Below are 27,747 nucleotides of genomic sequence, written 5' to 3'. Positions count from 1 at the left end.
ATCAGACTGGCAATGAATTTAAAACAAGTGAATTCCTGTAAAAAGTGAAAAGATTAACTGCAGAGGTTAATTCTGATTAAATTAAAGATTTAATGTGGGTTAAATTGGGCTAAACAGATGGGTGCTGGAGGTCGGATGGGCCCTCGGGTGTGTGCCCAAAACGGCGCAGAGATCAAAGAGGGACACGGCGTGGGGGGGTGGGGCGAGAACAACGAGGGACCCAGCGTGGGGGGGGTGGGCGAGAACAACGAGGGACCCAGCGTGGGGGGGGTGGGCGAGAACAACAAGGGAACCAGCATGGGGGGGGCGTGAACAACGAGAGACCCAGCGTGGGGGGGGGGGGGGGTGGGCGAGAACAACAAGGTAACCAGCATGGGGGGGGGGCGTGAACAACGAGGGACCAGCGTGGGGGGGGGGGGGGGAGAACAACGAGGGACCCAGCGTGGGTGGGGGGGGAGAACAACGAGGGACCCAGCGTGGGGGGGGCGAGTACAATGAGGGACCCAGCATGGGGGGGGGGCGAGAACAACGAGGCCCGGCGTGGGGGCGGGGCGAGTACAACGAGGGACCCAGCGTGGGGGGGGGGGGGCGAGTACAACGAGGGACCCAGCGTGGGGGGGGGGGCAGAACAACGAGGCCCGGCGTGGGGGGGGGGGGGGGCGAGAACAACGAGGCCCGGCGTGGGGGCGGGGCGAGTACAACGAGGGACCCAGCGTGGGGGGGGGGGGGGGGGGGCGCCGAGAACAAAGGGGGACCACTGGGGACTAAATGGAAAACTGTGTAACTTTGTCGGCGCCCTTTATGTGGCGACTCTTTGCATACCTGGCGTATGCAAAACAACGAATCTCACTGTGACTTGCCACATGTGATATAAAGTATCATTCATTCATTCATTCGTACATTCATTCATTCCGATTTGAAGTTCCCTTGCAAATATCAATCAAAAATGTTTAAAGAAATGCAGGTGCTGGAAATCTGAAATAAATGCAGAAAACACTGGAAAATCTTATCAAGTTATGTGTAATCTTGTAAAGTTACCCTTGTATTTCCAGATTTATCCCAGAAATCCAAGCTCAAGTTCTCAAGGATATGAAAGATAATCCACTGTTGATTAGAAAACGTAAAAATATCAGCAAGGAAATCACAGAACATGAAAAGACGCTGTTAGCTGTAAAACAAAGTGCCAAGAAGCATGGAAAGGTGAGGGTTGTTTTTTGTTTAGACTTTATTCTTTGGACTTTACAGATGCAGCGAGGACACAGGTCCTTCAGCTCACGATGATCATCGATCTCCCGTTCACACCAGTTCGATGTTATCCCAATTTTTCACCCTCTTCCCACACAACAAGGGCAATTTGTAGAGGCCAATTAACCTGTAAACCTGCTCGTCATTGGGATGTGGGATAAAACCCGAGGATGGCTAAACAAGACAGGGTGCTGGATCAACCCAGTGGGTCAGGCAGCATCTCTGGAGGACATGGCTAGTCGATGTTTCGGGTCGGGACCCTTCTTCAGACTGACTGCCGTAGGGGGGGGGGAGAAAGCTAGAAGAGAGGATGACCAGATTGGCAGGTGGTGCACTGATGCGTGAGGTGAGTTGAAGAGAGTTGTGGGCCATGGGTTTGACGGAGCTATGGTGCTGTTGTGAGAACAAGAAACAGCTTCAAATAACAAACTGAATGGAAGAGGAACGATGTAGGAAATTGGGAGCAGAACCGTCTCGTGTTAACGAAGGTACAAGAAATTGCAGATGCTAGTTTACAAAAAAGACACAGAGTGCTGGAGTAACTCAGCGGGTCAGGCAGCATCTCAGGAGAACATGCTAATCTCACACCTTTTGTCTTCTCATCTCTGGCCTAGGTCCAACCATCTGCCTATCAAACCCCCCTTGCCCTGTTATACAAAAGATGTTGTCAAGCTGGAAAGGGTACAGAGAAGATTTACAAGGATGTTGCCAGGACTAGAGGGTCTCAGCTATAGGGAGAGGTTGTGTAGGCTGGGACTCTATTCTTTGGAGTGCAGGAGGATATGGGGTAATCTTATTGAGGTGTATAAAATCATGAGAAGAATAGATCAGAGTAGGGGAATCGAGGACCGGAAGACATAGGTTTAAGGTGAAGGGGAAAAGATTTAATAGGAATCTGAGGGGTGACTTTTTCACACAAAGGGTGGTGGGTGTATGGAACAAGCTGCTAGAGGAGGCTGGGACTATCCCAACGTTTAAGAAACAGTTAAACAGGTTCATGGATGGGACAGGTTTGGAGGGATATGGACCAAACATGGGCAGGTGTGACTAGTGTAGCTGGGACATTGTTGGCCGGTGTGGGCAAGTCGGGCCGAAGGGCCTGTTTCCACACTGTATCACTCTATTACCTGTTTCCACCTATCACTCACCAGGCTTTGTCCTGGCCTCACCCACTCTTCAAGATTTCTCCCCACTCCACCGCAATCAGGCTGAAAAAGGGCCCCAACCCGAAATGACCCGAAACATCATTGAAATATTCTCCAGAGATGCTGACTGATCGGTTGAGTTACTCCAGCACTTTGTGTCGGCTGGTAGTTAATGCTGTTGAATAAAGTCATAGTCGTAGAGTCAAACAGCACAGAAATAGGCCCCTTGGACCAACTTCTCCATGCTGACCAAGATGCTCCATCTAAGGTAGTCCCATTTGCCTGCATTTGTTAAAAAAAAAACAGGCTTACAGCTCCCCACTTACATCCATTCCCCACCTCTCCCCTATCTCCACCATCACCTCAAGAAGAGGTGCAAGATGCAGTAACCCTGGGTCTCTGGCGCTGTAAGGCAGCAGATCTAACACTGTGCCACCATGCCCGCCTTAAATGAATCAAGCTAGATTATTAGTGTCTGCCAAGGATTTGTTTAATGAGCCTTCAGGGTAGGATAATTGAGTTCCAATCTTCTATCTTAACTCAACAACATTAACGGAAACAAGTCAGCTTGTTCCACCAAAAGTTGTTAATAATCTGTAATAATTTGTCTGTCCGACCCAGGTGACTCTTTGTGTGCTGGCCACAGAAGTGGGTCTGCAATCACGCCTTACAATCCCTCCACTCGTGTTAATCTCTACTCCTCCAGCAACATCTCTTACTGTAACTATGCTCTTCTTAACCTCCTCTCAGATCTGTATTTACGCTCTTCCCTTTATCATGTATCTGAACACTGTGGATGGCTAGATTGTAATCATGTGTTGTCTTTCCGCCGACTGGATAGCACGCAACAAAAGCTGCTCACTGTACCTCACTCGGTACATGTGAAAATAGACTAAACTGAACTAAGCTAACTCAACTAAAACAGTTCTGAAGCGAGTTAAAAGGGCCTGTCCCACTTAGGCGATTTTAAGGCGACTGCCGGTGACTAGGCTGTCGCCGACAGTTCGCCGGGGTGTCGCGGGCACGATCGTGAGGAGTCTTCCAAAGATCGTAGTGGATCTCGGCGCGTCACTGAGAAATCAAACGGTTTGAAATTTCTCGGCGACAGCTGGCTTGTCGCCAGGTATCGTTGCTTATTGCGGGCACTGTCGCATGCTGTCCCCCAGGTTTGATAGGTTCTCTTAAGATGCATTTAGAAGCACATAATATTAAACTAAGTAAAGTCATTTCAAAATACCATAAAATGCTTGTGTTTAACTAATTTATTTACCGTCAGGACATTTGACAGGTAGATTGGAGGCAACAGTTTGACAGTCAGGTAAGCGTGGGAATTTGCGCGATGTTTTTGGCCTCAGCCATTACATTTAAAGTGGGCTCCCAACCCAGATATTCAACCCAGAAACCAGATATGCATCTCCCTTACATTTTCAAAGAATGCCCACACACGTTTCACAAAAATCCACTGAACCACTTTCAAATTTTTTTTTTTTAATACAGCTATTAGTAAACTGGAAGTAAATTGTGTTTATTTCTTGTTTTAAAGTAACCCATATGACATGAAACATGTTATAGTTCAAAACTCTCAAGTACTTACCGACTTGTCAGTGATTTCAGCGAAAATTAGGACGCCGGAGAAGCATTGACAGCGTGGGAATTTTTACGATGTTTTTCGCCTCAGCCATTACATTTAAAGTGGGCTCCAAACCCAGATATGCAACCCAGAAACCAGATATGCATCTCCCTTACATTTTCAAAGAAAGCCCACACACCTTTCACAAAAATCCACTTAACCATTTTTAATACAGCTATTAGTAAACTGGAAGTAAATTGGGTTTATTTCTTGTTACAGTGAAGCTTGGTTTTTAAGTAACCCATACAAGGTGTTATAGTTCAAAACTCTCAAGTACTTACCGACTTGTCAGTGATTTCAGCGAAAACCAGGACGCCGGAGAAGCATTGACAGCATGGGAATTTTCGCGATGTTTCAGAAGACGCTGTAATCTCGACCAGACTCGGCATTGTCGCGGTCATTGTCGTCGGGTAAAAGGAAAGTTCGGCGATCTGCTACGACTTTGACAGTCGCCGGCAGTCGCCTTACAATCGCCTAAGTGGGACATGCCCTGAGTAGCATGTATCTGGCTAATTAACAATGACAACATGACTTCAGTGAATTTTTGCTTTACTGAGTGAATAACGACATCCTGGCCGAAATGTGATCACGGTTATTTTCTCACTTGGAACGGACAAGTAATCATTAATTGTGTGCTTCTGTCGATGGAACATTATTTTAATGCTCATTGAGAAATTAATTTCATACTCATTTCTCCAAAAAAAAAGTCCTTAATGATTTAGGCTGGGAACAAACCAGCTATTTGTTTCATTGATAGAGAATAATAGATTGCCTCATGCAATATTGAAGGAACGTGCTCACATTTAAGCAGATTTATATTTGTACAAATAAAAAGTGATTGTCATTTAATTCCAATTTCCACTGCAGAAGTGATTTAGAGTTATTTAATATTAAAAATATTCAAATGTACTCGATTCAAATACATTCAATGGATTGAATCAGCTAAAGTCCAACACAATCATTCACTAAACTATAGACTACTGATTCTATTTCCATTTCAGCTGTAACTTGGGTGATGAACTGTGGTAGTTATTTAAGTGATATTTAATTCTCGTTTTAAAAGGCAGTGTACAATGCAGAATATGCAGAAAACCACTGCACAGGCCAACAGTGTAGATCGCTGAGTTCTTTTGCTCAGTTATCCATTTTGTAAGTTAATTGGCCGCTATAAGTTGGTTCTAATATGTTGGTGAGTGGTACCGTCAGAAGGAGTTTATAAGAACGGCACGGTGGCACAGAGGTAGAATTGCTGCCTCACAGCGCCAGAGACCCGACTGCAAGTTCTGTCCGTACAGAGTTTGTACGTTCTCCCTGTGACCGCGTGGGTTTTCCCCGGGTGCTCCAGTTTCCGCCCACGCACGAAAGACGTACAGGGTTGTAGGTTCATTGCCGTCGGTAAAGATTGTAAATGGTCCCTATGATTGTGTTAGTGTGTGGGGATGGCTGGTCAGCACGGACTCGGTGGAGCTTGTGTGTTCTCCCCGTGACCGCGTGTGTTTTCTCCGGGTGTTCTGGTTTCTTCCCGAAGACATACAGGTTTGTAGCTTAATTGGCCTCTGTGAATTGCCCCCAGTGTGTAGGACATGTTGAAAGACTGGAGCGATTAGGCTTGTATGCACTGAAATTTAGAAGGATGAGAGGGGATCTTATCGAAACGTATAAGATTATTAAGGGGTTGGATTCGTTAGAGGCAGGAAACATGTTCCCAATGTTGGGGGAGTCCAGAACAAGGGGCCACAGTTTAAGAATAAGGGGTAGGCCATTTAGAACGGAGATGAGGAAAAACTTTTTCAGGCAGAGAGTTGTGAATCTGTGGAATTCTCTGCCTCAGAAGGCAGTGGAGGCCAATTCTCTGAATGCATTCAAGAGAGAGCTAGATAGAGCTCTTAAGGATAGTGGAGTCAGTGGGTATGGGGAGAAGGCAGGAATGGGGTACTGATTGAGAATGATCAGCCATGATCACATTGAATGGCGGTGCTGGCTCGAAGGGCCGAATGGCCTACTCCTGCACCTATTGTCTATTGATAGAACTAGTGAACGGGGTGATTGTTGGTCGGCGTGGACTCAGTGGGCCGAAGGACGTGTTTCCGAGCTGTAGCTCTAGACTAGACTAGACAGGCCACGGGTTACTTCCTCTTCAAGCGCTAATCATTCAGAATTATCCCCTTGTGCAGGACACTCATTCATAATCATTCCTTGTGTAGGACACCGTAAAGGACAAAGAACCTAAAAGCAGGAAGTACAAGCGTATTGGGTCAAAGGGGGAGAAAATAAAAGGAGAGCAAGTGGACCATCCGACAGTTTGTAAGTCTTCCCCAATGCTTCAGGAATCCTCTCTGGGAAGTCCTTCCGTCGGAACGGAAAGGGTTGGTGGAAGTCCGCAGGGAATGGAAGGGAAGCTGGCAGCGGCAGAAGCAAAGTATACGAATTGCAACAAAGCAAATCCCACAGCGACCTCCCTGAAGGATTTGAACAGCGGTGAAGAAGCTTTAAACAGCACGCCAGCTGCCAGCATCCCTCCCATCGGCTCGCACGCCGGAATGACCACGGGCCCCTCGCCGAACAAAAATCTCAATGTTGACGCCAACGAGACATCAATATCAAACTCAAGGTAACTATCGATAAAGTGTGTCACCAAAGTTTGCAGTACCCTCATGAGTAATACACAAGTCCTCCCTGTTAGACTGGCCAAAGGCACTAAATAGACTTCCCTCAGTCTGAAGAAGGGTCTCGACCCGAAACGTCACCCATTCCTTCTCTCCAGAGATGCTGCCTGTCCCGCTGAGTTACTCCAGCATTTTGTGTCTATCTTGGATTTAAACCAGCTTCTGCAGTTCCTTCCTACACAAATAGACTTCCCTGCTAGACTGGTCAATGGTGCTAAATTACTAAGTAGACTTGCCTGATCTCCCGGTTGCTAAACACTTTAATTCCCCTCCGATTCCCACACTGACCTTTCTGTCCTGGGCCTCCTCCACTGTCAGACTGAGGCCCAATGCAAATTGGAGGAACAGCACCTCACATTTCACTTGGGTACTTACAACCCAGCAGCATGAATATTGAATTGTCTAACTTCAAGTAACCCTTGTTTTCCCTCTCTCTCCATCCCTCCACCACCCTAGTTCTCCGACTAATTTCATTCGCTGTACTGATTAATTTTACTGATTTTATGTCTCCTTCCCTCAGCTAGCAATGAACCATTCTACATTTCCCTATCACCATCTGCTTTGATCTGTCGTTTTCACACCTTAACCTTTCATATCTCTAGACTCCCCTCTCCCCTGACTCTCAGTTTGAAGAAGGGTCTTTGGCGCTGTAAGGCAGTAGGATTTTGGTTCGATCCTGACTTGGTACGTAGGATTTTGGTTCGATCCTGACCTCGGGTGCTGTCTGTGTAGAATGTGCACGTTCTCCCTGTTGTCCGCGTGGGTTGCCTCCGGGTGCTCCGGTTTCGTGCCACATCCGAAAGACGTGCGGGGTTGTAGATGAATTGGTCACTGTAAAATTGTGTAGGGCGGGTGAGAAAGTGGACTAACATAGAACTAGGGTGAACGGCTGATCGATGGTCGGCGTGGAGTCGATGGGCCTGTTTCCATGCCGTACCGCTAAGCTAAACTAAATGAACTAAACTCTCCTTATCGGTAATACCCCCTCTAACCCAGGCAGCATTCTGGTGGTCATCTTCTACACACAGATAAAGGTCAGGGAGGTAATCAAGTGGCTTTAATTAGTTTTAGCATAGACGAGACCAAATGGACCCGTTAGGCCCAAACCTCTCCTGCATTGGTGCAGCACCTCTCCTCCCCCCTCCTCTCCCCTCCCCCCTTCCCCTCCCCTCCCCTCCCACCATCCCCCTCAACCCCCCTTATCCTCCTTCCCCCCACTCCCTCCACCCCCCCACTCCCTCCACCCCTCTCCCTCCCTTCCTCCCCCCTCCCTCCTTAGGAGATAGATTTAAACTTTAAAATGTGAATAATTAAAAAAATATAACACCAATTTCAATGCAACCTCTTCCATTAGCACCAAAGACACGGCGGTGAGTAAGGTGGGCCTTAAATTGTCGCGCTATCGTGTACCGTTTTGGCTGTAGTTCAGGAACAAACAAACAAACAAACGAGAGTTTTAGTATATAGATGTCCAGGTAAAATGACCCTCATCACCACATCCTTATGTTCATAAGTGATAGGACCAGAATTAGGCCATTCGGCCCGTCAAGTCTACTCCGCCATTCAATCATGGCTGAACTATCCCTCTTAACCCCATTCTCCTGCCTTCTCCCCATAACCCCTGACACCCGTACTATCCAAGAATCTATCTGTCTCTGCCTTAAAAATATCCACTGACTTGGCCTCCACAGCTGCCTGTGGCAAAGAATTCCACAGATTCCTCTGACGCAAGAAATTTCTCCTCATCTCCTTCCTGAAAGAACGTCCTTTAATTCTGATGCTGTGACCTCTAGTCCCAGACTGTCCAACTAGTGGAAACAATAGACAATAGGTGCAGGAGGAGGCCATTCGGCCCTTTGAGCCAGCACCGCCATTCAATGTGATCATGGCTGATCATTCTCAATCAGTACCCCGTTCCTGCTTTCTCCCCATACCCCCTGACTCCGCTATCCTTAAGAGCTCTATCTAGATCTCTCTTGAATGCATTCAGAGAATTGGCCTCCACTGCCTTCTGAGGCAGAGAATTCCACAGATTCACAACTCTCTGACTGAAATAGTTTTTCCTCATCTCAGTTCTAAATGGCCTACCCCTTATTCTTAAACTGTGGCCCCTTGTACTGGACTCCCCCAACATTGGGAACATGTTTCCTGCCTCTAAGGTGTCCAACCCCTTAATAATCTTATATGAAACATCCTCTCCACATCCACTCTAACCAGGCATTTCACTACTCGACCTCCGTTTAGTTGCTTTTTTTTGTTGAGAAAATACAGTAAGCGTGCAACTTTTTTAGGACACAAGAGAAGGTGAAGAAAAAAAACAGCCCGTGTGTCAACCAGATGGGTGAAACACATCCAGCATCAGTAAGTAATTAGATGAAGTAACCGTGCGTCAATTATTTACGAATATCACGTGGAAAATTGTTTTCTAATTGTTTGTTGCAGATTTATGCTATAATTTGACAGTATTTCTTGTGTAATATTTGCAATAAAAATGGGCACAAATAATAAAATTCCAGGGTATGTTTGACACCTGCTACTTTGTCGATGTCAAAACGTGCCGAGGTGAGGCCTGCTGTGTGATTTTACTGAGTTGTGTGCAAAACCAAGCATTTCACTGTCCCTAGGTACATGCGACAATAAAGTATCATCGAATCATTGAAATAAATTAGGAAGAACTTTTAAGGGCGGCACGGTGGCGCAGCGGTGGTGTAGCTGCCTTTCAGCGCCAGAGACCCGGGTTCGATCCTGACTATGAGTGCTGTCTGTACGGAGTCTATATGTTCTCCCCGTGCCCTGCGTGGGTTTTCCCCGAGATCTTCGGTTTCCTCCCACACTCCAAAGACCGACAGGTTTGTAGGGTAATTGGCTTTGGTTGAATAGTAAATTGTCCCTAGTGTGTGTAGGGTAGTGTTAGTGTGCGGGGATTGCTGGTCAATAAACAATAGACAATAGGTGCAGGAGTAGGCCATCTGGCCCTTCGAGCCAGCACCACCATTCAATGTGATCATGGCTGATCATTCTCAATCAGTACCCCGTTCCTGCCTTCTCCCCATACCCCCTGACTCCGCTATCCTTAAGAGCTCTATCTGGTTCTCTCTTGAATGCATTCAGAGACTTGGCCTCCACTGCCTTCTGAGGCAGTGAATTCCACATATTTACAACTGACTGACTGAAAAAGTTTTTCATCATCTCCGTTCTAAATGGCCTACCCCTTATTCTTAAACTGTGGCCCCTTGTTCTGGACTCCCCCAACATTGGGAACATGTTTCCTGCCTCTAACGTGTCCAACCCCTTAATAATCTTATATGTTTCGATAAGACCCCCTCTCAATCCTTCTAAATTCAGTCTTTCAACATACGACAGTCCCGCCATTCCGGGAATTAACATAGTAAACCTACGCTGCACGCCCTCAATAGCAAGAATATCCTTCCTCAAATTTGGAGACCAAAACTGCACACGGTACCCCAGGTGCGGTCTCACTAGGGCCCTGTACAACTTATCTCTAAAGTAAACTAAACTAAAATCTTGGTGACACTTGTATACTGCCTAGGTGATGTCTGTTGTATGATTTATACCGGGTTGTGTGTAAAACAAAGCATCTCACTGTACCTAGGTACGTGCGACAATAAAGTATCATCAAATCACTGAATCGTTGACATAAATTAAGGAGAAGAAATTATCTGTTTCCCCGACCGCTGAAGATAAATGAATGAAGACTGTATTCTCCTGACTGTAGACAGACACAAAGTGCTGGAGTAACTCAGCGGGTCAGGCAGCATCTCGAAAGGGAATCTCTTCCGAGATGCTGCCTGACCCGCTGAGTTACTCCAGCATTTTGTGTCTACCTTCGATTTAGACCAGCATCTGCAGTTTTTTTTCTTACAACCCAGCGGTATGAATATTGATTTCTCCCCTTGCTTACCCTCCATCTCTGTCCCTACCCCATTCTAGTTCTATGACTGGTTCCAGTGTCCTCCTGATTGTGTGCCTCGTTGTCACCTTCCCCTCGGCTAACAAAGTACCATTCTACATTCCCTTGATCATCGTCCCCCCTTGATCTGTGTTTTCACACCTTACCCTTCCATATCTCTGTCTCTCTCTCCCCTGAGTCCGAAGAAGGGTCTCGACCTAAAACGTCACCCGTTCCTTCTCTTCAGAGATGCCGCCTGTCCCGTTGAGTTACTTCAGCATTTTGTGTCTACCTTTGCAAAAGTCATCATTTATCTTTCAATCTCCTTGTGACATTTTGGGCCGGGACCCATTTTCGGACTCTGACTGTATCTTAATATCAACATTATCTACCCTGACTAGTTGCATTTCGAAGTAACTAACAAATGTGGAATTAGACTATTCCATGCTCAAACCTAGAACCTTTGTGGTGTGTGTGTGTTTCAACATCACATCATGTGCTATATTTACTCACCGAGGCATTTATGGTTCTCAACATTTAATACCTCGTAAATGTTTAAGTGCATAATCCATTAGAAGTGTAATACAAAACTCTGATGGCATAGTTACAAACATTGTAATGGCTGAAATTTACGGTCTACTTGGTTTTAGATCTACATCACAAATCTCAGTGCGTCGAGTTCCTATTTCAGCTGCATTGTTACGCAAACATGTTAAGTTGTAACCTAGGAGAATATCTGTCATGTTAGAAACCATGTACTCAAATGGTGGCACAAGGGACTGCAGATGCTGGTTTACATTTTTAAGAAAACACCGTGTGCTGGAGTAACTCACTACTGATAGAAGTATATAAAATTATGAGAAGCGTAGAGAGGATAGACAGAACCTTTTTCTAGGATGGAATTATCTAATGATACATGAGTTAGATATAGCTCCTAGGGCTTACGGGTGTTAGCTACAGCTCTTAGGGCTAACAGAATCAAGGGATATGGGGAGAAAGCAGGAACGGGGTACTGATGTTGGATGATCAGCCATGATCATATTGAATGGCGGTGCTGGCTCGAAGGGCCGAATGGCCTACTCCTCCACTTATTTTCTATGTTTCTAATAATGGAGGGCATGGCCTTAATGTGAGAGGGGCAAAGTTTAAAGGAGATGTGCGGGTTAGTGGGCCAGGCAACATCTCTGGGCAGCACGGTGGCGCAGAGGTAGAGCTACTGCCTTACAGCGCCAAAGACCCGAGTTCGATCCTGACTAGGGATACTTGTCTATATGGAGTTTGTACGTTATCCGCGTGACCTTCTACAGTTGTACCGGGCCCTGGTGAGACCGCACCTGGAGTACTGTGTGCAGTTTTGGTCTCCAAATTCGAGGAAGGATATTCTTGCTATGGAGGGCGTGCAGCGTAGGTTCACTAGGTTAATTCCCGGAATGGCGGGACTGTCGTATGTTGAAAGGCTGGAGCAATTAGGCTTGTATACACTGGAATTTAGAAGGATGAGGGGGGATCTTATTGAAACATATAAGATAATTAGGGGATTGGACACATTAGAGGCAGGAAACATGTTCCCAATGTTGGGGGAGTCCAGAACAAGGGGCCACAGTTTAAGAATAAGGGGTAGGCCATTTAGAACGGAGATGAGGAAGAACTTTTTCAGTCAAAGAGTGGTGAAGGTGTGGAATTCTCTGCCTCAGAAGGCAGTGGAGGCCAGTTCGTTGGATGCTTTCAAGAGAGAGCTGGATAGAGCTCTTAAGGATAGCGGAGTGAGGGGGTATGGGGAGAAGGCAGGAACGGGGTACTGATTGAGAGTGATCAGCCATGATCGCATTGAATGGCGGTGCTGGCTCGAAGGGCTGAATGGCCTACTCCTGCACCTATTGTCTATTGTCTATTGTCTATTGACCTGCGTGGGTTTTCTCCGAGATCTTCGGTTTCCTCCCACACGCCTAAGATATACAGGTACGTAGGATAATTGGCTTGGTATAAATGTAAAATTGTCCCGAGTGTGTGTAAGATAGTGTTAGTGTGCGGGGATCACTGGTCGGTGCGGACTCGATGGGCCGAAGGGCCTGTTCCCGTGCTGTATCTCTAACTTAAACTAAACTAAATATGGTTCCGGTGCTGTATCTCTAAACTAAACTAAACTAAATATGGACAGGTGGCTTTTTTGGATAGTAGGGAGGATGATAAAATATCTACCTCTAGTGGTTAGTTTCTGCATGGCCATTAGTTGGGGCCTAGGAGTAAGCACCCAGGTGAAAGGGAGATTTATGATTGGCAGATAGGTGCACACAGGCTGGACTCAAAGAGGAGACAATCGGGGGACAAAAAGGTGTTGAGAAGAAGTTTGAAAGAGCAGTGAAATGTAGAGCCTGAGGGAGGAAGGAATATAAGTGGAAGGGGATGGTGTGTGTGGGTGGGGGAAAGAGGGGCGGGATAGTGGGAGAATGGGGGTGCATTGGGGATAGAAAAAGGGAAGAAAAAGAATGGGAGAATTGGAAGAATGGGAGAAATGGAATTCTCCCATTACCTCAAACGGGAGAATCCAATGTTCATACCGCAGTCTGATGAAGGGCATCACCTATCCTTTTTTCTCCAGAGATGGTGCCTGACCCGCTGAGTTACTCCAGCACTTTGTGTCTCTCTTCAATGTTCTCATCATCGGGTTGGAAGCTGCCCAAGCGGAATATGAGGGGCTGCTCCTTCATATTGCACTTGGCCTCACTCTGGCAATGGAGGAGGCTCAGGACAGAAAGGTCCTGGTTGGGGAAGGGGGGGGGGTTTAAAAGGTATAGCAACCGGGAGGTCCAGCAAGCTTCGGCGGATCGAGTGCAAGCGTTCGGTGGAACGGTCGTCTTGTCCCACAGTGACCGTGAAGATGAGCTGTAAACAAAGTTATCTGGTCAGTGCATGAAGGGGATCATTTTAGAGAGTGAGAACTTAGAAGAAAAAATGAGAGTGTTGTGTAATGCAAAGCAGGAGAACAGGTCAGGCCAGGCAATTCTTCCAGTCCCAGAGAGGAGAAAACAGGCAAAATAAAAAGCGAGTTCAGCATATATTACTGACCGATGACTGATACAGATTGGGGGGAGTCAATTTACCTGTATTTGTTGAATTTAACTATCAAAAACTTCCCTCGCCTGCATCCACCTATCACTCGCCAGGCTTTGAGGCCTTTTTGGGGGCGCTGTAAACTGTTTATGTATGTGCTGTTATGTTTGTGTGCCATTGTATGTTCGTTTCTTAGTACCTGAACTGATGTACAGCACTTTGGTCAACGTGGGTTGTTTTTAAATGTGCTATACAAATAAAATTGACTTGACTTGACTTTGGCTCGCACCCATGTCTCTTGCAGCTTTCTCCCTCCCCCCCCCCCCCCCCCCCCCCTCACAATCAATCTGAAGATGAGTCCCGACCCGAAATGTTCTTGTTCATAATTCGCTGGAATTGAGGGGGGATCTTATAGAAACTTACAAAATTCTTAAGGGGTTGGACAGGCTAGACGCAGGAAGATTGTTCCCGATGTTGGGGAAGTCCAGAACAAGGGGTCACAGTTTAAGGATAAGGGGGAAGTCTTTTAGGACCGAGATGAGAAAGTTTTTTTTTCACACAGAGAGTGGTGAATCTGTGGAATTCTCTGCCACAGAAGGTAGTTGAGGCCAGTTCATTGGCTATATTTAAGAGGGAGTTAGATGTGGCCCTTGTGGCTAAAGGGATCAGGGGGTATGGAGAGAAGGCAGGTACGGGATACTGAGTTGGATGATCAGCCATGATCATATTGGATGGCGGTGCAAGCTCGAAGGGCCGAATGGCCTACTCCTGCACCTATTTTCTGTTTCTATGTTTCTATAAGTCATTGGAGCAGAATTAGGCCATTCGGCCCACCGAGACTACTCCGCCATTCAATCATGGCTGATCCATCTCTCCCTCTCAATCCCATTTTCCTGTTCTCTCCACGTAAGCCTTGAAGTGGATTTCTCCTCTAACGATATTTTTTTCTGCTTCAGACTCAGGATGAAGAGGCTGGTCTTGGTGAACAAACTGCACAAATGGATCAAGAACTTACCGGAAGCAAAAAAAAGCCCAAAACCTCGAAGACGGGAAAGGGAGATCTCCATTTTCCTGAGCTCCCATCAACTGGCCATCAACTGGAAGCGAAGGGTTTGGAAGGTATAAATAGAATAGTGTCTTGTAACACCAATGTACTTATCTGGTCACATTATGTGAAGCAGCAGAACTACGTTGGTACAAGTCTGAGGTGGGAGATGAATTCCATCTCTTGGCAATTTCTTCTTCAACCACGAACGTGGCACCACAGTTCACCATGGGGTCCATGCCCATAACCAGAGTGGTGACCTGCTTTAAATCAAAGATTCTGTCTGGAAATGAAAAGTTTTAGGCAACTAATCTAATGCATAATTTGGAACTCTTCAAGGCATTTTTACGGGCGGCACGGTGTCGCAGCGGTAGAGTTGCTGCCTTACAGCGCCGGAGACCCGGGTTCAATCCTGACTATGGGTGCTGTCGGTACAGAGTTTGTACGTTCTCCCTGTGACCGTGTACGTTTTCTCCGGGTGCTCCGGTTTCCTCCTACACTCCAAAGGCGTACAGGTTTCTAGGTTAATTGGCTTTGGTAAAATTGTGAATGGTCCTCTTGTGTGTGTGTAGGATAGTGCTAGTGTACGGGGATTGCTGGTTGGTGCCGAGTCGGTGGGCCAAAGGGCCTGTTTCCGCACTGTATCTCTAAACTAAACTAGTATTGCAATGCCTGTGATTGCTTGGGAAAGTTCTCTTCCCACAGATGCTGCCTGACCTTCTGAGTATTTCCAGCATTTTCTGTTTTTATTTTAGATTTCCGGCATCTGCATCTGTACATTTTTATAGCTTAAATAACATGGTAAACTAATTCTTAAAGTGAGTGGAATTGTTTTGCCACAGACAGCTTTGTGGCCACGACATTGGGTATTTTTTAGGCAGAGATTGACAGATACTTGATTGGTACAGTTGTCAAGGGCTCTAGGGAGAAGGCAGGAGAATGGGGTTGAGAGGGAAAGATAGATCAGCCATGATTGAATGGTGAAGTAGACTCGATGGGCCGTATAGCCTACTTCTGCACTGATCACATGAATTTAGGGAATTGTATTAAATGCTTGGCAATGATCCTAGGAATGATGAGCTTTTGTCGCCACTGGGCAGGTACTCGCTGGAGTTTAGAAGAATAGTGAAAGGCTTGGATAGAGTGGATGTGGAGAGGGTGTTTCCACTAGTGGGAGAGTCTAGAACTAGAGGTCATAGCCTCAGAATTAAAGGATGTTCCTTTCGCAAAGGAGATGAGGAGGAATCTCTTTTGACAGAGAGTGGTGAATCTGTGGAATTCTTTGCCACAGAAGGCTGTGGAGGCCAAGTCAGTGGATATTTTTACGGCAGAGATAGATAGATTCTTGATTAGTACGGATGTCAGAGGTTATGGGGAGAAAGCAGGAGAATGGGGTTAGGAGGGAGAGATAGATCAGCCATGATTGAATAGCCGAGACTTGATGGGCTGAATGGCCTAATTCTACTCCTATCACTTATGGCCTTATAACCATTTGTGACTAACATTGAGAAAAGGCCCTGGCTTTATTGGATAGACCCAGATTTTCCACTGCATTTCATCACTGGTGAGTAACAGAGGACTTGGTGTAAATTTGTGTTCCACCCCATCCCAATACTGGTTTTCCCCAGATTTAATAGTTCCCTTCACCAACCCTTTACCACGCAACGTTCTAAAACAGAGAGAATCCTAATCCTGGAACATGGCGATTTACACATTTCCCTTTTACTGTTGAAGATTTAAAAAACTGCTGCAAAAGATTTTAAAAGACGTCACTGCAAACATGCAAATTGAACTCCCTGAGATTTTGGAGACTGAATTCTTTTCAAAGTAGAAAACTCGAGATTCTACTGATTAGAAAGACTTCTACAGATAGACTGAGGATCTCAGTCGTTATTTCTTCCTGAATTTTGCTCTTGTTAGGATGCTTCAGATTTAAACAGGGGACTGGTTTATTCTGCGTTGACTCTGGACAAACACAGACAATGTCTGTATTTATTGCACCAGGAAGCTTTCCTTTACATGGATAGGAAAGGTTTACGCAAAGGTTTAGAGTGGTATGGTCCAAACGCACGCAGGTGGGACGAGTGCAGATAGGGCATCTTAGTTGGCATGGGCAAGTTAGGCCAAAGGGCCTGTTTCATGCTGTAAGACTTATGACCCTAAAACACTCATTGTATTTTTCATAGAAGCATCAATTTCTAATGCCACATATGTATGTTGTTTTTTTTCCTCATTTTGTTGCCTCTCACCATCACTTATGTGCGGGCTAGCTCAGGTAGGGCTCATTAGAAATGTTTGTTTAGGTTCGTTTATTATTATTGTCATGTGCACCGAGGTACAGTGAAAAGCTTTTTGGTGACTGCTATCCAGTCAGCGAAAAGACTATGCATGATTGCAATCACGCCATTCACAGTGTACAGATATAGGATAAAGGGAATAATGTTTAGTACAAGGTAAAGTCCAGTAAAGTGCAATTAAAGATATGTAGGAAAGAACTGCAGATGCTGGTTTAATGTCAATAGTCAATAGTCAATAGTCGTTTATTTGTTACATACACATAAATGTGTAGTGAAATGAAACATTACCCGCAGTTGAACAATAAGACCAATAAGATTAATCAATAAAAATGCAATAACACATGCAATCACAACTAACACCAAACAAAAATAAACATCCATCACAGTGAGTCTCCTCCAGTCCCTCCTCACTGTGATGGAAGGCCAGAATGTTTTTTTCTCTTCCCTGCCGTCTTGTCCCGCGGTCAGGCTGTTGGAGTTGCCACGTCGGGGCGGTCGGGGCTCCCGATATTGAAGCCCCCGCTGGGCGGTGAAAAATCCCGCGGCCTATTTCAGGTCGCGCCGGACGGTGAAAGGTCCGTGGCGGGCCGACCCAAGCCCCACGATTCGGGGCGGGCGAACACGCTGCCTCTGCCGCTGCCGCAGCTCCCGATGTCGGCCCCCATCCAGGGGCCTGCGGGCTTCCGACGTCCACGCGGCCCGCGCCGGAGCCTCCGGAGACGAGTCGCAGCCGTTCCCGCAGCATCCGCAGGCAGCCAGCGCCGCAGGTGGTGAGTCCGGGCCGCGGGCTCTGCGAACCAGAGCCCCAGGTGGTCCCAGGTGCATGGCCGGTGGTAGGCCGCAACGGGAACGGAGACACGACACAGAACAAAGGTCGCGTCTCCGTTCGGGAGAGAGAATGTTACAGTTCCCGTTCCCTCCCACCCCCCCCCCCCCAAAACATAACATACAACACTACATCATATTAAACTACAATTCAGACAAAAACAACAAAAAACACAAAAGACAGACGGACTGCAGGCAAGCCGCAGCTGCGACGGCAGCGCTGGCTCCTCCCAGAGCGATTAAAGATAGTTTGAAAGTTAGCAATGAGGTAGCTGGGAGCGTGGAAACAAGCCCTTCGGCCAAACTTGCCAAGGCCAACCAAAATGCCCCATCTATGCTAGTCCCACCTGTCTGTATTTAGCCCATAAACCTATCCTATCCATGTACCTGTCTAAGTGTTCCTTAAAAGTAGTGATAGTATCCGCCTTAACTACCTCCCCTGGCAGCTGGTTGCACACACCCACCATCCTTTGTGTGAAAAAGCTGCCTCTCAGGTTCTATTCAATCTTTCCTCCCTCACCTTAAACCTATGTCCTCTGGTTCTCCATTACCCTGCTCTTGGTAAAAGACTGCGCATTTACTTTGTGTAAGAAAGAACTGCAGATGCTGGTTTAAATCGAAGGTAGACACAAAATGCTGGAGTAACTCAAGAGGGACAGGCAGCATCTCTGGAGAAGAATGGGTGACGTTTTGGGTCGAGACCCTTCTTCAGACTAATGTCAGGGGAGTGGGCGGGACAAAGATAGAATGTAGTCGGAGACAGTAAGACTGGTGGGAGAACTGGGAAAGGGGAGGGGATAGAGAGGGAAAGCAAGGGCTATTTGAAGTTAGAGAAGTCAATGTTCATATCGCTGGGGTATAAACTACCCAAGCGAAATATGAGGTGCTGTTTCTCCAATTTGTGCTGGGCCTCACTCTGACTATTAAGGAGGCCCAGGACAGAAAGGTCAGATTGGGAATGGGAGGGGGAGTTGAAGTGCTGAGCCACCGGGTGATCAGGCAGGTTAAGACGGACTGAGCGGAGGTGTTCAGTGAAACGATCGCCGAGCCTACGCTTGGTCTCGCCGATGTAGAGAAGTTGACACCTGGAACAGCGGATACAGTAGAAGAGGTTTGAGGAGGTGCAAGTGAACCTCTGCCTCACCTGGAAAGACTGTTTGGGTCCTTGGATGGAGTCGAGGGGGGAGGTAAAGGAACGCGTGTTGCATCTCCTGCGGTTGCAGGGGAAAGTACCTGGGGAGGGGGTGGTTTGGGTGGGAAGGGATGAATTGACCAGGGAGTTTTGAAGGGAACTGTCTCTGCGGAAAGCAGAAAGGGGTGGGGGGGAGATGGGAAGATGTGGCCAGTAGTGGGATCCCTTTGGAGGTAGCGAAAATGGTGGAGGATTATATGCTGTATAATCTTCCGAAACTCCCATGTCAACTCGTCTATCTATTATGTATGGCGAAAAGTTGATGACTATGAATAATCTCCAGGTTTTATTGTAATAAAGTTGCATTTGGATTGATCTCGTAGCTGTTCATATCTTAAGTCCTCCTCTCTCTCTGAGATGATTATTGCCGCCTTCAGGCAGGGGCAAAAACAAACTGGTCAGAAACAACCTGCTGTGAGATACTTACCCCATGGCCAAATATATGGTAGGATGAGGAGAATTGGATGGAAGTGCATGTAACTGGCCTTTAAATTCTCTTACATAAATATCCCAAGCCAAATGCAAACCCAGTTGCGTGACTTTACATTCACTGATCAATAACAATTTCTCTCCACAAACCAATGCTCTAATTCCAGGAAAATACAAGATGCTGAAAAAGGAGTTGAGAATTCCTTCGTTGGTGACGTCTGATCAGGATCAAACAAGGAACATGCTCCACCAGGTAAAACGGTTATATCCCACTACAGTACCAACTGTACTTGACGTTTCTGTCAAATAATTGCTTCATGCAGTTAATTTTTGCCTTGTTCCACTCTTGACCCAGCATCATGGAAACCTGATCTCAGTGCAAGAGTATTATTCCAGCATTTTCGCCTGTTGTCTTGGTTGGGTTTTTCCGGCATTTCCTGCATTTGTTTCGGAATTCCAGCATCTGCAGGTTTTTGCCATTATTTTCAATCTGATCTCAGCACCTTAACAATGGTTCCTTCAGTCATTTTCTTTGGATTTTTCATCCACCTTCTCACCATAGTTGAAGAGATGGGGTTGATGTTCCATCAATGGGTGGATTCTAACTTTCTCTGCTGGGACCATTAGCAACGCATTTCCGTCTTTGAGAAATAAACGCATGAAAACAGAAACTTAAAATCACTCAGCAGGTCAGGCAGCATCTGTGGAAAGGGAAAAATATTTATCATTCTGATGAAAAGTCAATAGATTTCAACCACAAACTCTGCTTCTCTCTCTCTCTTTATCAAGGCTGCCTGACCGAGATGAATATTTTCATCATTTTCTGTTTTTATTTCAAGTTTCCAAACTCTACCTGTTAGGGTTTTGATTGAAAAAATAAAATCTTGCAACTTGGATAAACAGGTGGCCAATCCTGATCACTTGGTGATAGGCACAAAATCCTGGAGTAACTCAGCGGGGACAGGCAGCATCTCTGGAGAGAAGGAGGGGGTGACGTTTCGGGTCGAGACTGATGGTTCTTCAGACTGATGGTCAGATGGACTGATAGATCAGTCTGAAGAAGGGTCTCGACCCGAAACGTCACCCGTTCCTTCTCTCCAGAGATGCTGCCTGTCCCGCTGAGTTAATCCAGATTTTTTTGTCTGTCTTCGGTTTAAAGCAGCATCTGCGGTTCCTTCCTACACATTTCGCCTGATCACTTGTGATGAGTCTTTCTTCAGGAATGTGGAGGTCTCCAGAGACAAATCCACAACATTGAGTACAAGAGTCAGGAAGTCAAGATGCAGCTACATAGGACTTTGGTTAGGCTGTATTTGGAGTCTCGTGTGTGGCTCTGGTAGCCTCAATACTGGAAGGATAGTGGAGGTTTTGCAAAGGTTGTTTTATCAGATTAATGCCTGGATTAAGGGGGGCCTTGGGTGCAGGGAGAGGTAGGAGAGACTTGGTTTGTTTCCACTGGAACTAGGGTTGCCAACTTCCTCACTCCCAAATACGGGCAAGGTGACGTCACCGCTCTGTGCCCCACGTGACCTCACCCAGCCAGCGGCCATGTGCTCCCGCTCCACCAATGTACTAATACGGGACAAAGGCGGTCCTGTACGGGACACACTAATTTAGCCCAAAATACAGGATGTCCCGGCTAATATTGGACAGTTGGCAACCCTACCTGGAACGCTGGAGATTGAGGGAAGTTCTGACAGAGGTGCCTGTATATAAAACGATGAGAGGTGTAGATAGGATAGACAGTCAGAATTATTTTTTCCCCCAAGGATGGGAATATCCCACACCAGAATGTGAGAAGAGTTTTTGAACAGTTTTTGTCTTGTATATATTTTTTTATTCTGAATAAAGCTTATTTTTGGAAATTAAAGAAATGTGCTGACAGATGAGATAGTGTGGATGTGGAGAGGATGTTTCCAGTAACGGGAGTGTCTGGGATCAGAAGGCACAGCCTCAGAATGAAAGGACGTGCCTTTAGAATGGAGATGAGGAGGAATTTCTTTAGCCAGAGGATGGAATTCATTGCCACAGACTGCAGTGGAGGCCATGGGTAGTTTTAAAGTGGAGATTGGGAGGTTCTTGAAGAGTTAAAGGTTATGGTGAGAAGGCAGGGGAATGAGGGAAAAATAGATCAGCCCTGATCGAATGGCAGAGCAGACTCAATGGCCTAATTCTGCTACAATGTCTTATGGACAATGGGACAATGAGATTGCCCAACAGAATCAGGATGAAACAGAGCTGAAAAAATCCCACGACAATGCAAATATTATCACAATGTTTAAAAAACATTTGGAAATGTGCATGGGTTAGATCGGTTTAGAGGGATATGGGCCAAATGCGGGCAGGTGGGACTAGTGTAGATGGGACATCTTTGTTGGTACGGATGAGGGGCCGAAGGGCCTGTTTCCATGCTGTATGACTCTGAGATGGAAAAGACCCATGCAAATATTTATTTCTGGTCCAATTGGAATACCATGAATAAGAGGCAATTTATGTCTCCAGTCCTAGTGCCTTGAGAATGGAATTTAGCATGCTTGTGTAGGAAGGAACTGCAGATGCTGGTTTACGCCCGAAGAGAGACACAAAAAGCCAGGGTAACTCAGTGGGACAGGCAGCATCTCTGGAGACAAGGAGTGGGTGACATTTTGGGTCTGAAGAAGGATCTCGACCTGAAACGTCATCTATTCCTTATCTCCAGAGATGCTGCCTGACCCGCTGAGTTACTTCAGATTTTGGTGTTTAGCATTGTCTTCGATATATTAATGTTTACAACTGGGCAAGTTGGTCATGTTACTCATTGTCGCTAAATCTTACTGAAAGATATGTCTCGCCGACACTGTGAGATCTTTGTGCTTTCAAAATAGAGCGTGACAGATTGACTGTTTACACGATGTTTTCAGAGAACAAATGTTCACATAATTATTCTTGGTTTGACTTTCAGGCCACGGGAGAGTCGCAGAAAGCCAGGAACTCTGCGTGTCGAATGCATTGCCCAGGATGAAAAATTCCCATATAATAAAGACTGTCACTACTGATTGAAATGAGTGCCACCTTTATTTTAGCTGAATTAAAACAAAAACATTTATTGAAAATCCTCTAGTTTCAGCACATTTTTGTTCTGTAATTTAGGATACGCTGCAGATTTGGATAAATCTAATTTTTTTTTAAAACAAAGTGCTGGAGGAACTGAGCGGGTCAGGCAGCATCTGTGGAGGGAACGGACAGATGATGTTTCTGTTTGGAACCTTCCTTCAGGCTGATGGGGACTTGTGTTGCTATAAATCTAGGGATGTTGTAGTCTTAATCTAATCTTCCAATTAGATTTATATTAATTGAGATACACATTTCGATCAAGCCACCATTTCATGAGGTATGATGTGTATTTGTGCAATGGAAGAATGATGGTAAGAATATATTGATACATTTTGGCGTCGCAGTGGTAGAGTTGCTGCCTTACAACGTCAGAGACCTGGGTTCGATCCTGACTACGGGTACTATCTGTATGGAGTTTGAATGTTCTCCCCTTGACCTGCGTGGGTTTTCGCCTTGTGCTTTGTTTTCCTCCCACATTTGCAAGGAAGTACAGGTATGTAGGTTAAGTGGCTTCTGTAACTTGTTCCTAGTGTGAAGAATAGGACTGGTGAATGGGTTGGCATGGACTTGCTGGACAGGAGCGGGGAAAAGAAGGAATGATCGGGGAGGGACTAGTCTTTGATTATGTTGGCTGCATTTCCGAGGCAGCGTGAAATGTAGATGGAGTCAATGTTGGGGAGTCTGATCTGTGTGATGGACTAGACTGCATCCATGACTCTCTGCAGTCCCCTTTGGATGATGCCATCAAAGATGATGGATGAGACGAAGGAAACTTAACCCGAGAAGCCTAAAAACATTTTATGAGGGATTATCAGCAGATTGAACACCAAGTTTCGAACAGCAAAATACAGGCAATTATATGCTTCCTTCTCTAAATCATTAAAATCAACTTCCAGATGTTATTTGGCATTGTACGTTCCAAAAGCACTTTTTTAAAAAATAGAGTAATCACTGCACAATTACAACTAGTGGGGTACCGCAAGGCTCGGTGCTGGGACCGCAGCTATTTACAATATACATTAATGACGTAGATGAAGGGATTAAAAGTACCATTAGCAAATTTGCAGATGATACAAAGCTGGATGGTAGTGTGAACTGTGAGGAAGATGCTATGAGGTTGCAGGGTGACTTGGACAGGTTGTGTGAGTGGGCGGATGCATGGCAGATGCAGTTTAATGTGGATAAGTGTGAGGTTATCCACTTTGGTGGAGAGAATAGGAGGGCAGAGTATTATCTGAATGGTGTCAAGTTAGGAAAAGGGGACATACAACGAGATCTGGGTGTCCTAGTGCATCAGTCACTGAAAGGAAGCATGCAGGTACAGCAGGCAGTGAAGAAAGCCAATGGAATGTTGGCCTTCATAACAAGAGGAGTTGAGTATAGGAGCAAAGAGGTCCTTCTGCAGTGGTACAGGGCCCTAGTGAGACCGCACCTGGAGTACTGTGTGCAGTTTTGGTCTCCAAATTTGAGGAAGGATATTCTTGCTATTGAGGGCGTGCAGCGTAGGTTTTGTTGTATTTCTTGCACATTATTCTCAGTTTTTTTTTCGAATGTCCAACCTTCTGTTCTCAAAGCTTGAGAATGCTCGCGATTGAGGTGTTTCATGCCTTGGAGAAAACCCACGTGGTCACGGGGAGAACGTACAAACTCCATACACAGTCAGGATTGAACCCGGGTCTCTGTCGCTGAAAGTGCTGTAAGGTAAGAACTAAAATTAAACTCAATTAAACTTAAATGAATAGCTCAAACAAAATCAAGGCGTGAAACACCTCAATTGGACTTGAGGGACTCAGTTTTAAGAAGTGATTTTTTTTTCCAGATTTTTTTTCAGATTTAGAGATACAGCGCGGAAACAGGCCCTTCGGCCCACTGGGTCCGCGCCGCCTAGCGATCCCCGTACATTAACACTATCCTACACACCCTAGGGACAATTTTTACATTTGCCCAGCCAATTAACCTACAAACCTGTACGTCTTTGGAGTGTGGGAGGAAACCGAAGATCTCGGAGAAAACCCACGCAGGTCACGGGGGGAACGTACAAACTCCGTACAGACAGCGCCCGTAGTCAGGATCGAACCTGAGTCTCCGGCGCTGCATTCGCTGTAAGGCAGCAACTCTACCGCTGCCCTTGGGCAGGCTAGGACTTTTCTTGGAGTGCAGGAGGCTGAGGGGCGATCTTATAGAGATGTACTAAATCACAGGGTAAACGCACGCACTCTTTTACACGGATTTGGAGAAATAAAAATCTGAGAACATTTGTTCAAGGTGAAACGGGCAAGATTTAATACTATTACCTGCCACGCGTTGTCCTACCTCTCTCCTTTTCCAGCTTTCTTCACCCCACCCTACAATCAGTCCAAAGAAGGATCTCGACTCAAAACATCACCTGTCCATATTCCTAGTTCTCCGACTAGTGTGACTGACCTCCTGATTAAATTTTACTTTGTATGCCTCGTTGTCATCTTCCCCTTGCTAACAATGGTCCATTCTACATTTTCCCCTTTGAACTCTCGTTTTCACACCTTACCCTTCCATATCTCTGTCTCCCTCTCCCCTGACCCTCAATCTGAAGAAGGGTCTCGACCCGAAACGTCACCCATCCCTTCTATCCAGAAATGCTGCCTGTCCTGCTGAGTTACTCCAGCATTGGCCCCATAGCAAAAGTGTCCACGTCGCGGGGCTGGAAACTGGAAGTGGCCTGAGCTAATTCTGCTACCACCATCATCTACTGTACAAGTGATGGCTCCCACTGATTGTCGCCGGAAGCTTGCGTCCTTTTCAGGACGGACGAAGACAGTGATGTAACATTTGAAACATAGATGATGGACACGAAAAAAGACTCCAGCATTTTGTGTCTTTCTCCAGAGATGCTGCCTAACCTGCTGAGTTACTCCAGCACTTTGTGTCTTTCTCCAGAGATGCTGCCTAACCTGCTGAGTTACTCCAGCACTTTGTGTCTTTCTCCAGAGATGCTGCCTGACCTGCTGAGTTACTCCAGCACTTTGTGCCATTTTAGGGTTGACTAGAGTTATATTTACAGCTGAGAGATTACACATATGCAGCATTTGGTGGCAAGGAGGGTTTAAGCCAAGTGAGCTGTTTCTATGCCAGATGATATAGGTCTGTGTAACTTAGGGCCTCTTTGCTAAGGCACCTACTCCTTCTTTCACTGTAGCAAATTTGATACCATTACAACCAACAATTGCAATTAAATGTAATGATTTGTTAAAGATGAAGGCAAAGAAAACATTCTTTGTGCAAATTCAGAACATGAAAATAAATAATATGCCCAGAAACAAACTGCTCATTTATATTGTGGAAGTGGGAAATGTAATACTTAATTGAGCTACACATCAGAAAGTAGTCTAAAAATCTAGCTATTCCAGTTAAGCAATCACTTATCGGATATAAATAGTTTACTGCGAGAAATCTGAGTCCATGGGCAGGGAAAATACAAAGAATGATTGAAAATGAAGGCAGTGGCTTAAGGCCAAGTTAACGCTGATCTGCAGATCAGAGTTACCAGTTCATGGGTAGGGTTAAGGAACAAAGGCAAATGTCTTAGGGCGGCATAGTGGCGCAGTAGTAGAGTTGCTGCCATACAATCGGGTTCGATCCTCACTACGGGTGCTGTCTGTGCGGAGTCCGTACATTCTCCCTGTGACCTGCGTGGGTTTTCTCCGAGTGCTCCAGTTTCCTCCCACACTCCAAAGACGTACAGGTTTGTAGGTTAATTGGCCAAGGTAAAAAAATTAAATTGGCCCTAGTTTGATTTAGAGATACAGCACGGATACAGGCCCTTCGGCCCACCGAGTCCGTGCCGACCCCTCACATTAACGCATCCTACACACACTAGGGACAATTTACACTCATACCAAGCCAATTAATCTACAAACCTGTACGTCTTTGGAGTGTGGGGGGAAACCGAAGTTCTGTACACTGTGGATAGCTTGATTGTAATCATGTATCGTCTTTTCTTTGACTGAATAGCATGCAACATAAAGCTTTTCACTGTACCTCGGTACATGTGACACTGATAAACTAAACTAAACTAAAATGCGTAGGAAGGAACTGCAGATGCTGGTTCAAACTGAAGATAGACACAAAAAGCTGGAGTAACTCAGCGGGACAGGCAACGTCTCTGGAGAGAAGGAATGGGTGACGTTTCGGGTTGAGACCCTTCTTCAGAAGAAGGGTCTCGACCCAAAACGTCACCCCTAAACTAAAATGAACTGACTATACTAAAAGCTGTTTTGGCCAATCACATTTCTTGTTTCATTTTATTCTGGAGATTATTATAGAAAAGATTGAATGTGATCATCGTGTGATTGGCGACATACATCGATGGTGGGATGGGTAATGGGACCGTGATATATCCTGGGGTTTAGATGAAATCACTGGCCACAAACTCAACCCCAAGATACTTAAGTCAGTCACATGGACCTTGAGATTGAAGTACAGCCTTGTATTCATACTGTCATGTGTCTTCTTATATTAGACCATCACCAATCTTGCTCTGCACAATGCCAAAGAATTTGCTGTTTTGTTCAACATGTTTAGCATGTTATCTGATTTACAGAGTTTGAATAAACATCATTATCTTTTTATTACATGGTAAAATTGAAGTGTTTTTGCTGTATCTGGGATTAAATGCAATGATTGACCATATTCAGAAGTTCACAAGTCATAGCAGCAGAAGTAGGCCATTTGGCCCATCGAGTCTACCCCGCCATTTAATCATGGTCGATCTATTTTTCCCTCTCAACCCCATTCTCCTCTTTCATGTCTATTTTCAACAAAGACAACTGACCTTTTTTAAAAAACTTTCTTCTACCCATAACCCTTGACACCCTTATCAACTATCTGTCAAACTCTGCCTTAAAAATACCAGACACCAATATTTCGCAAGTGCAGTCAGATGTGCAAGTTATTTTTTGTTCTACATTAATTTAACAAGATATTTTTAAAGATTGTACTCTAGTTGGTAAATGAGGGAAATGCTTTGCAATTTTCCTCTTAAGATCATGGACAATGCAAGCAACATGGATTAGCATAGATGTGCAAAGATGGTGGCATGGACATGATTGGCCAAATAGCCTATTTCTGCACCGTGGAGCACTATGACTATGAAAAATGATGCTCAAGCTTAAGAGAGATCTTTATTTTATATTTGAAGATTCCATAAGCCATTGATAAAACAAAGTGCGGCACGGCACGGT

General features: G+C 45.6%; 1 protein-coding gene across 3 annotated transcripts in view; it reads left to right on the top strand.

Moving 5' to 3' along the window:
- Window positions 1-22,483, top strand: part of LOC144599817 (cyclin-dependent kinase-like 2) — a 45,113-nt gene extending 22,630 nt beyond the window's left edge. For 2 of the 3 annotated variants that reach the window (XM_078411065.1, XM_078411066.1), the window contains 7 exons: window positions 1,053-1,200; window positions 3,012-3,110; window positions 6,225-6,631; window positions 8,978-9,047; window positions 14,604-14,766; window positions 19,603-19,688; window positions 22,377-22,483. In XM_078411065.1, the coding sequence (XP_078267191.1) occupies window positions 1,053-1,200; window positions 3,012-3,110; window positions 6,225-6,631; window positions 8,978-9,047; window positions 14,604-14,766; window positions 19,603-19,688; window positions 22,377-22,436 (1,033 nt within the window). In that variant the 3' untranslated portion in view covers window positions 22,437-22,483. The remainder of the gene's footprint in view (window positions 1-1,052; window positions 1,201-3,011; window positions 3,111-6,224; window positions 6,632-8,977; window positions 9,048-14,603; window positions 14,767-19,602; window positions 19,689-22,376) is intronic. The other variant, XM_078411067.1, reaches the window with a different exon arrangement.
- Window positions 22,484-27,747: the final 5,264 nt, after the last annotated feature.

This window comes from Rhinoraja longicauda, chromosome 14, assembly GCF_053455715.1.
Source record: "Rhinoraja longicauda isolate Sanriku21f chromosome 14, sRhiLon1.1, whole genome shotgun sequence".
Classification (NCBI taxonomy): domain Eukaryota; kingdom Metazoa; phylum Chordata; class Chondrichthyes; order Rajiformes; family Arhynchobatidae; genus Rhinoraja; species Rhinoraja longicauda.
The sequence above is the reverse complement of the archived record's forward strand: the minus strand, read 5'-3'. Positions and strand labels throughout refer to the sequence as shown.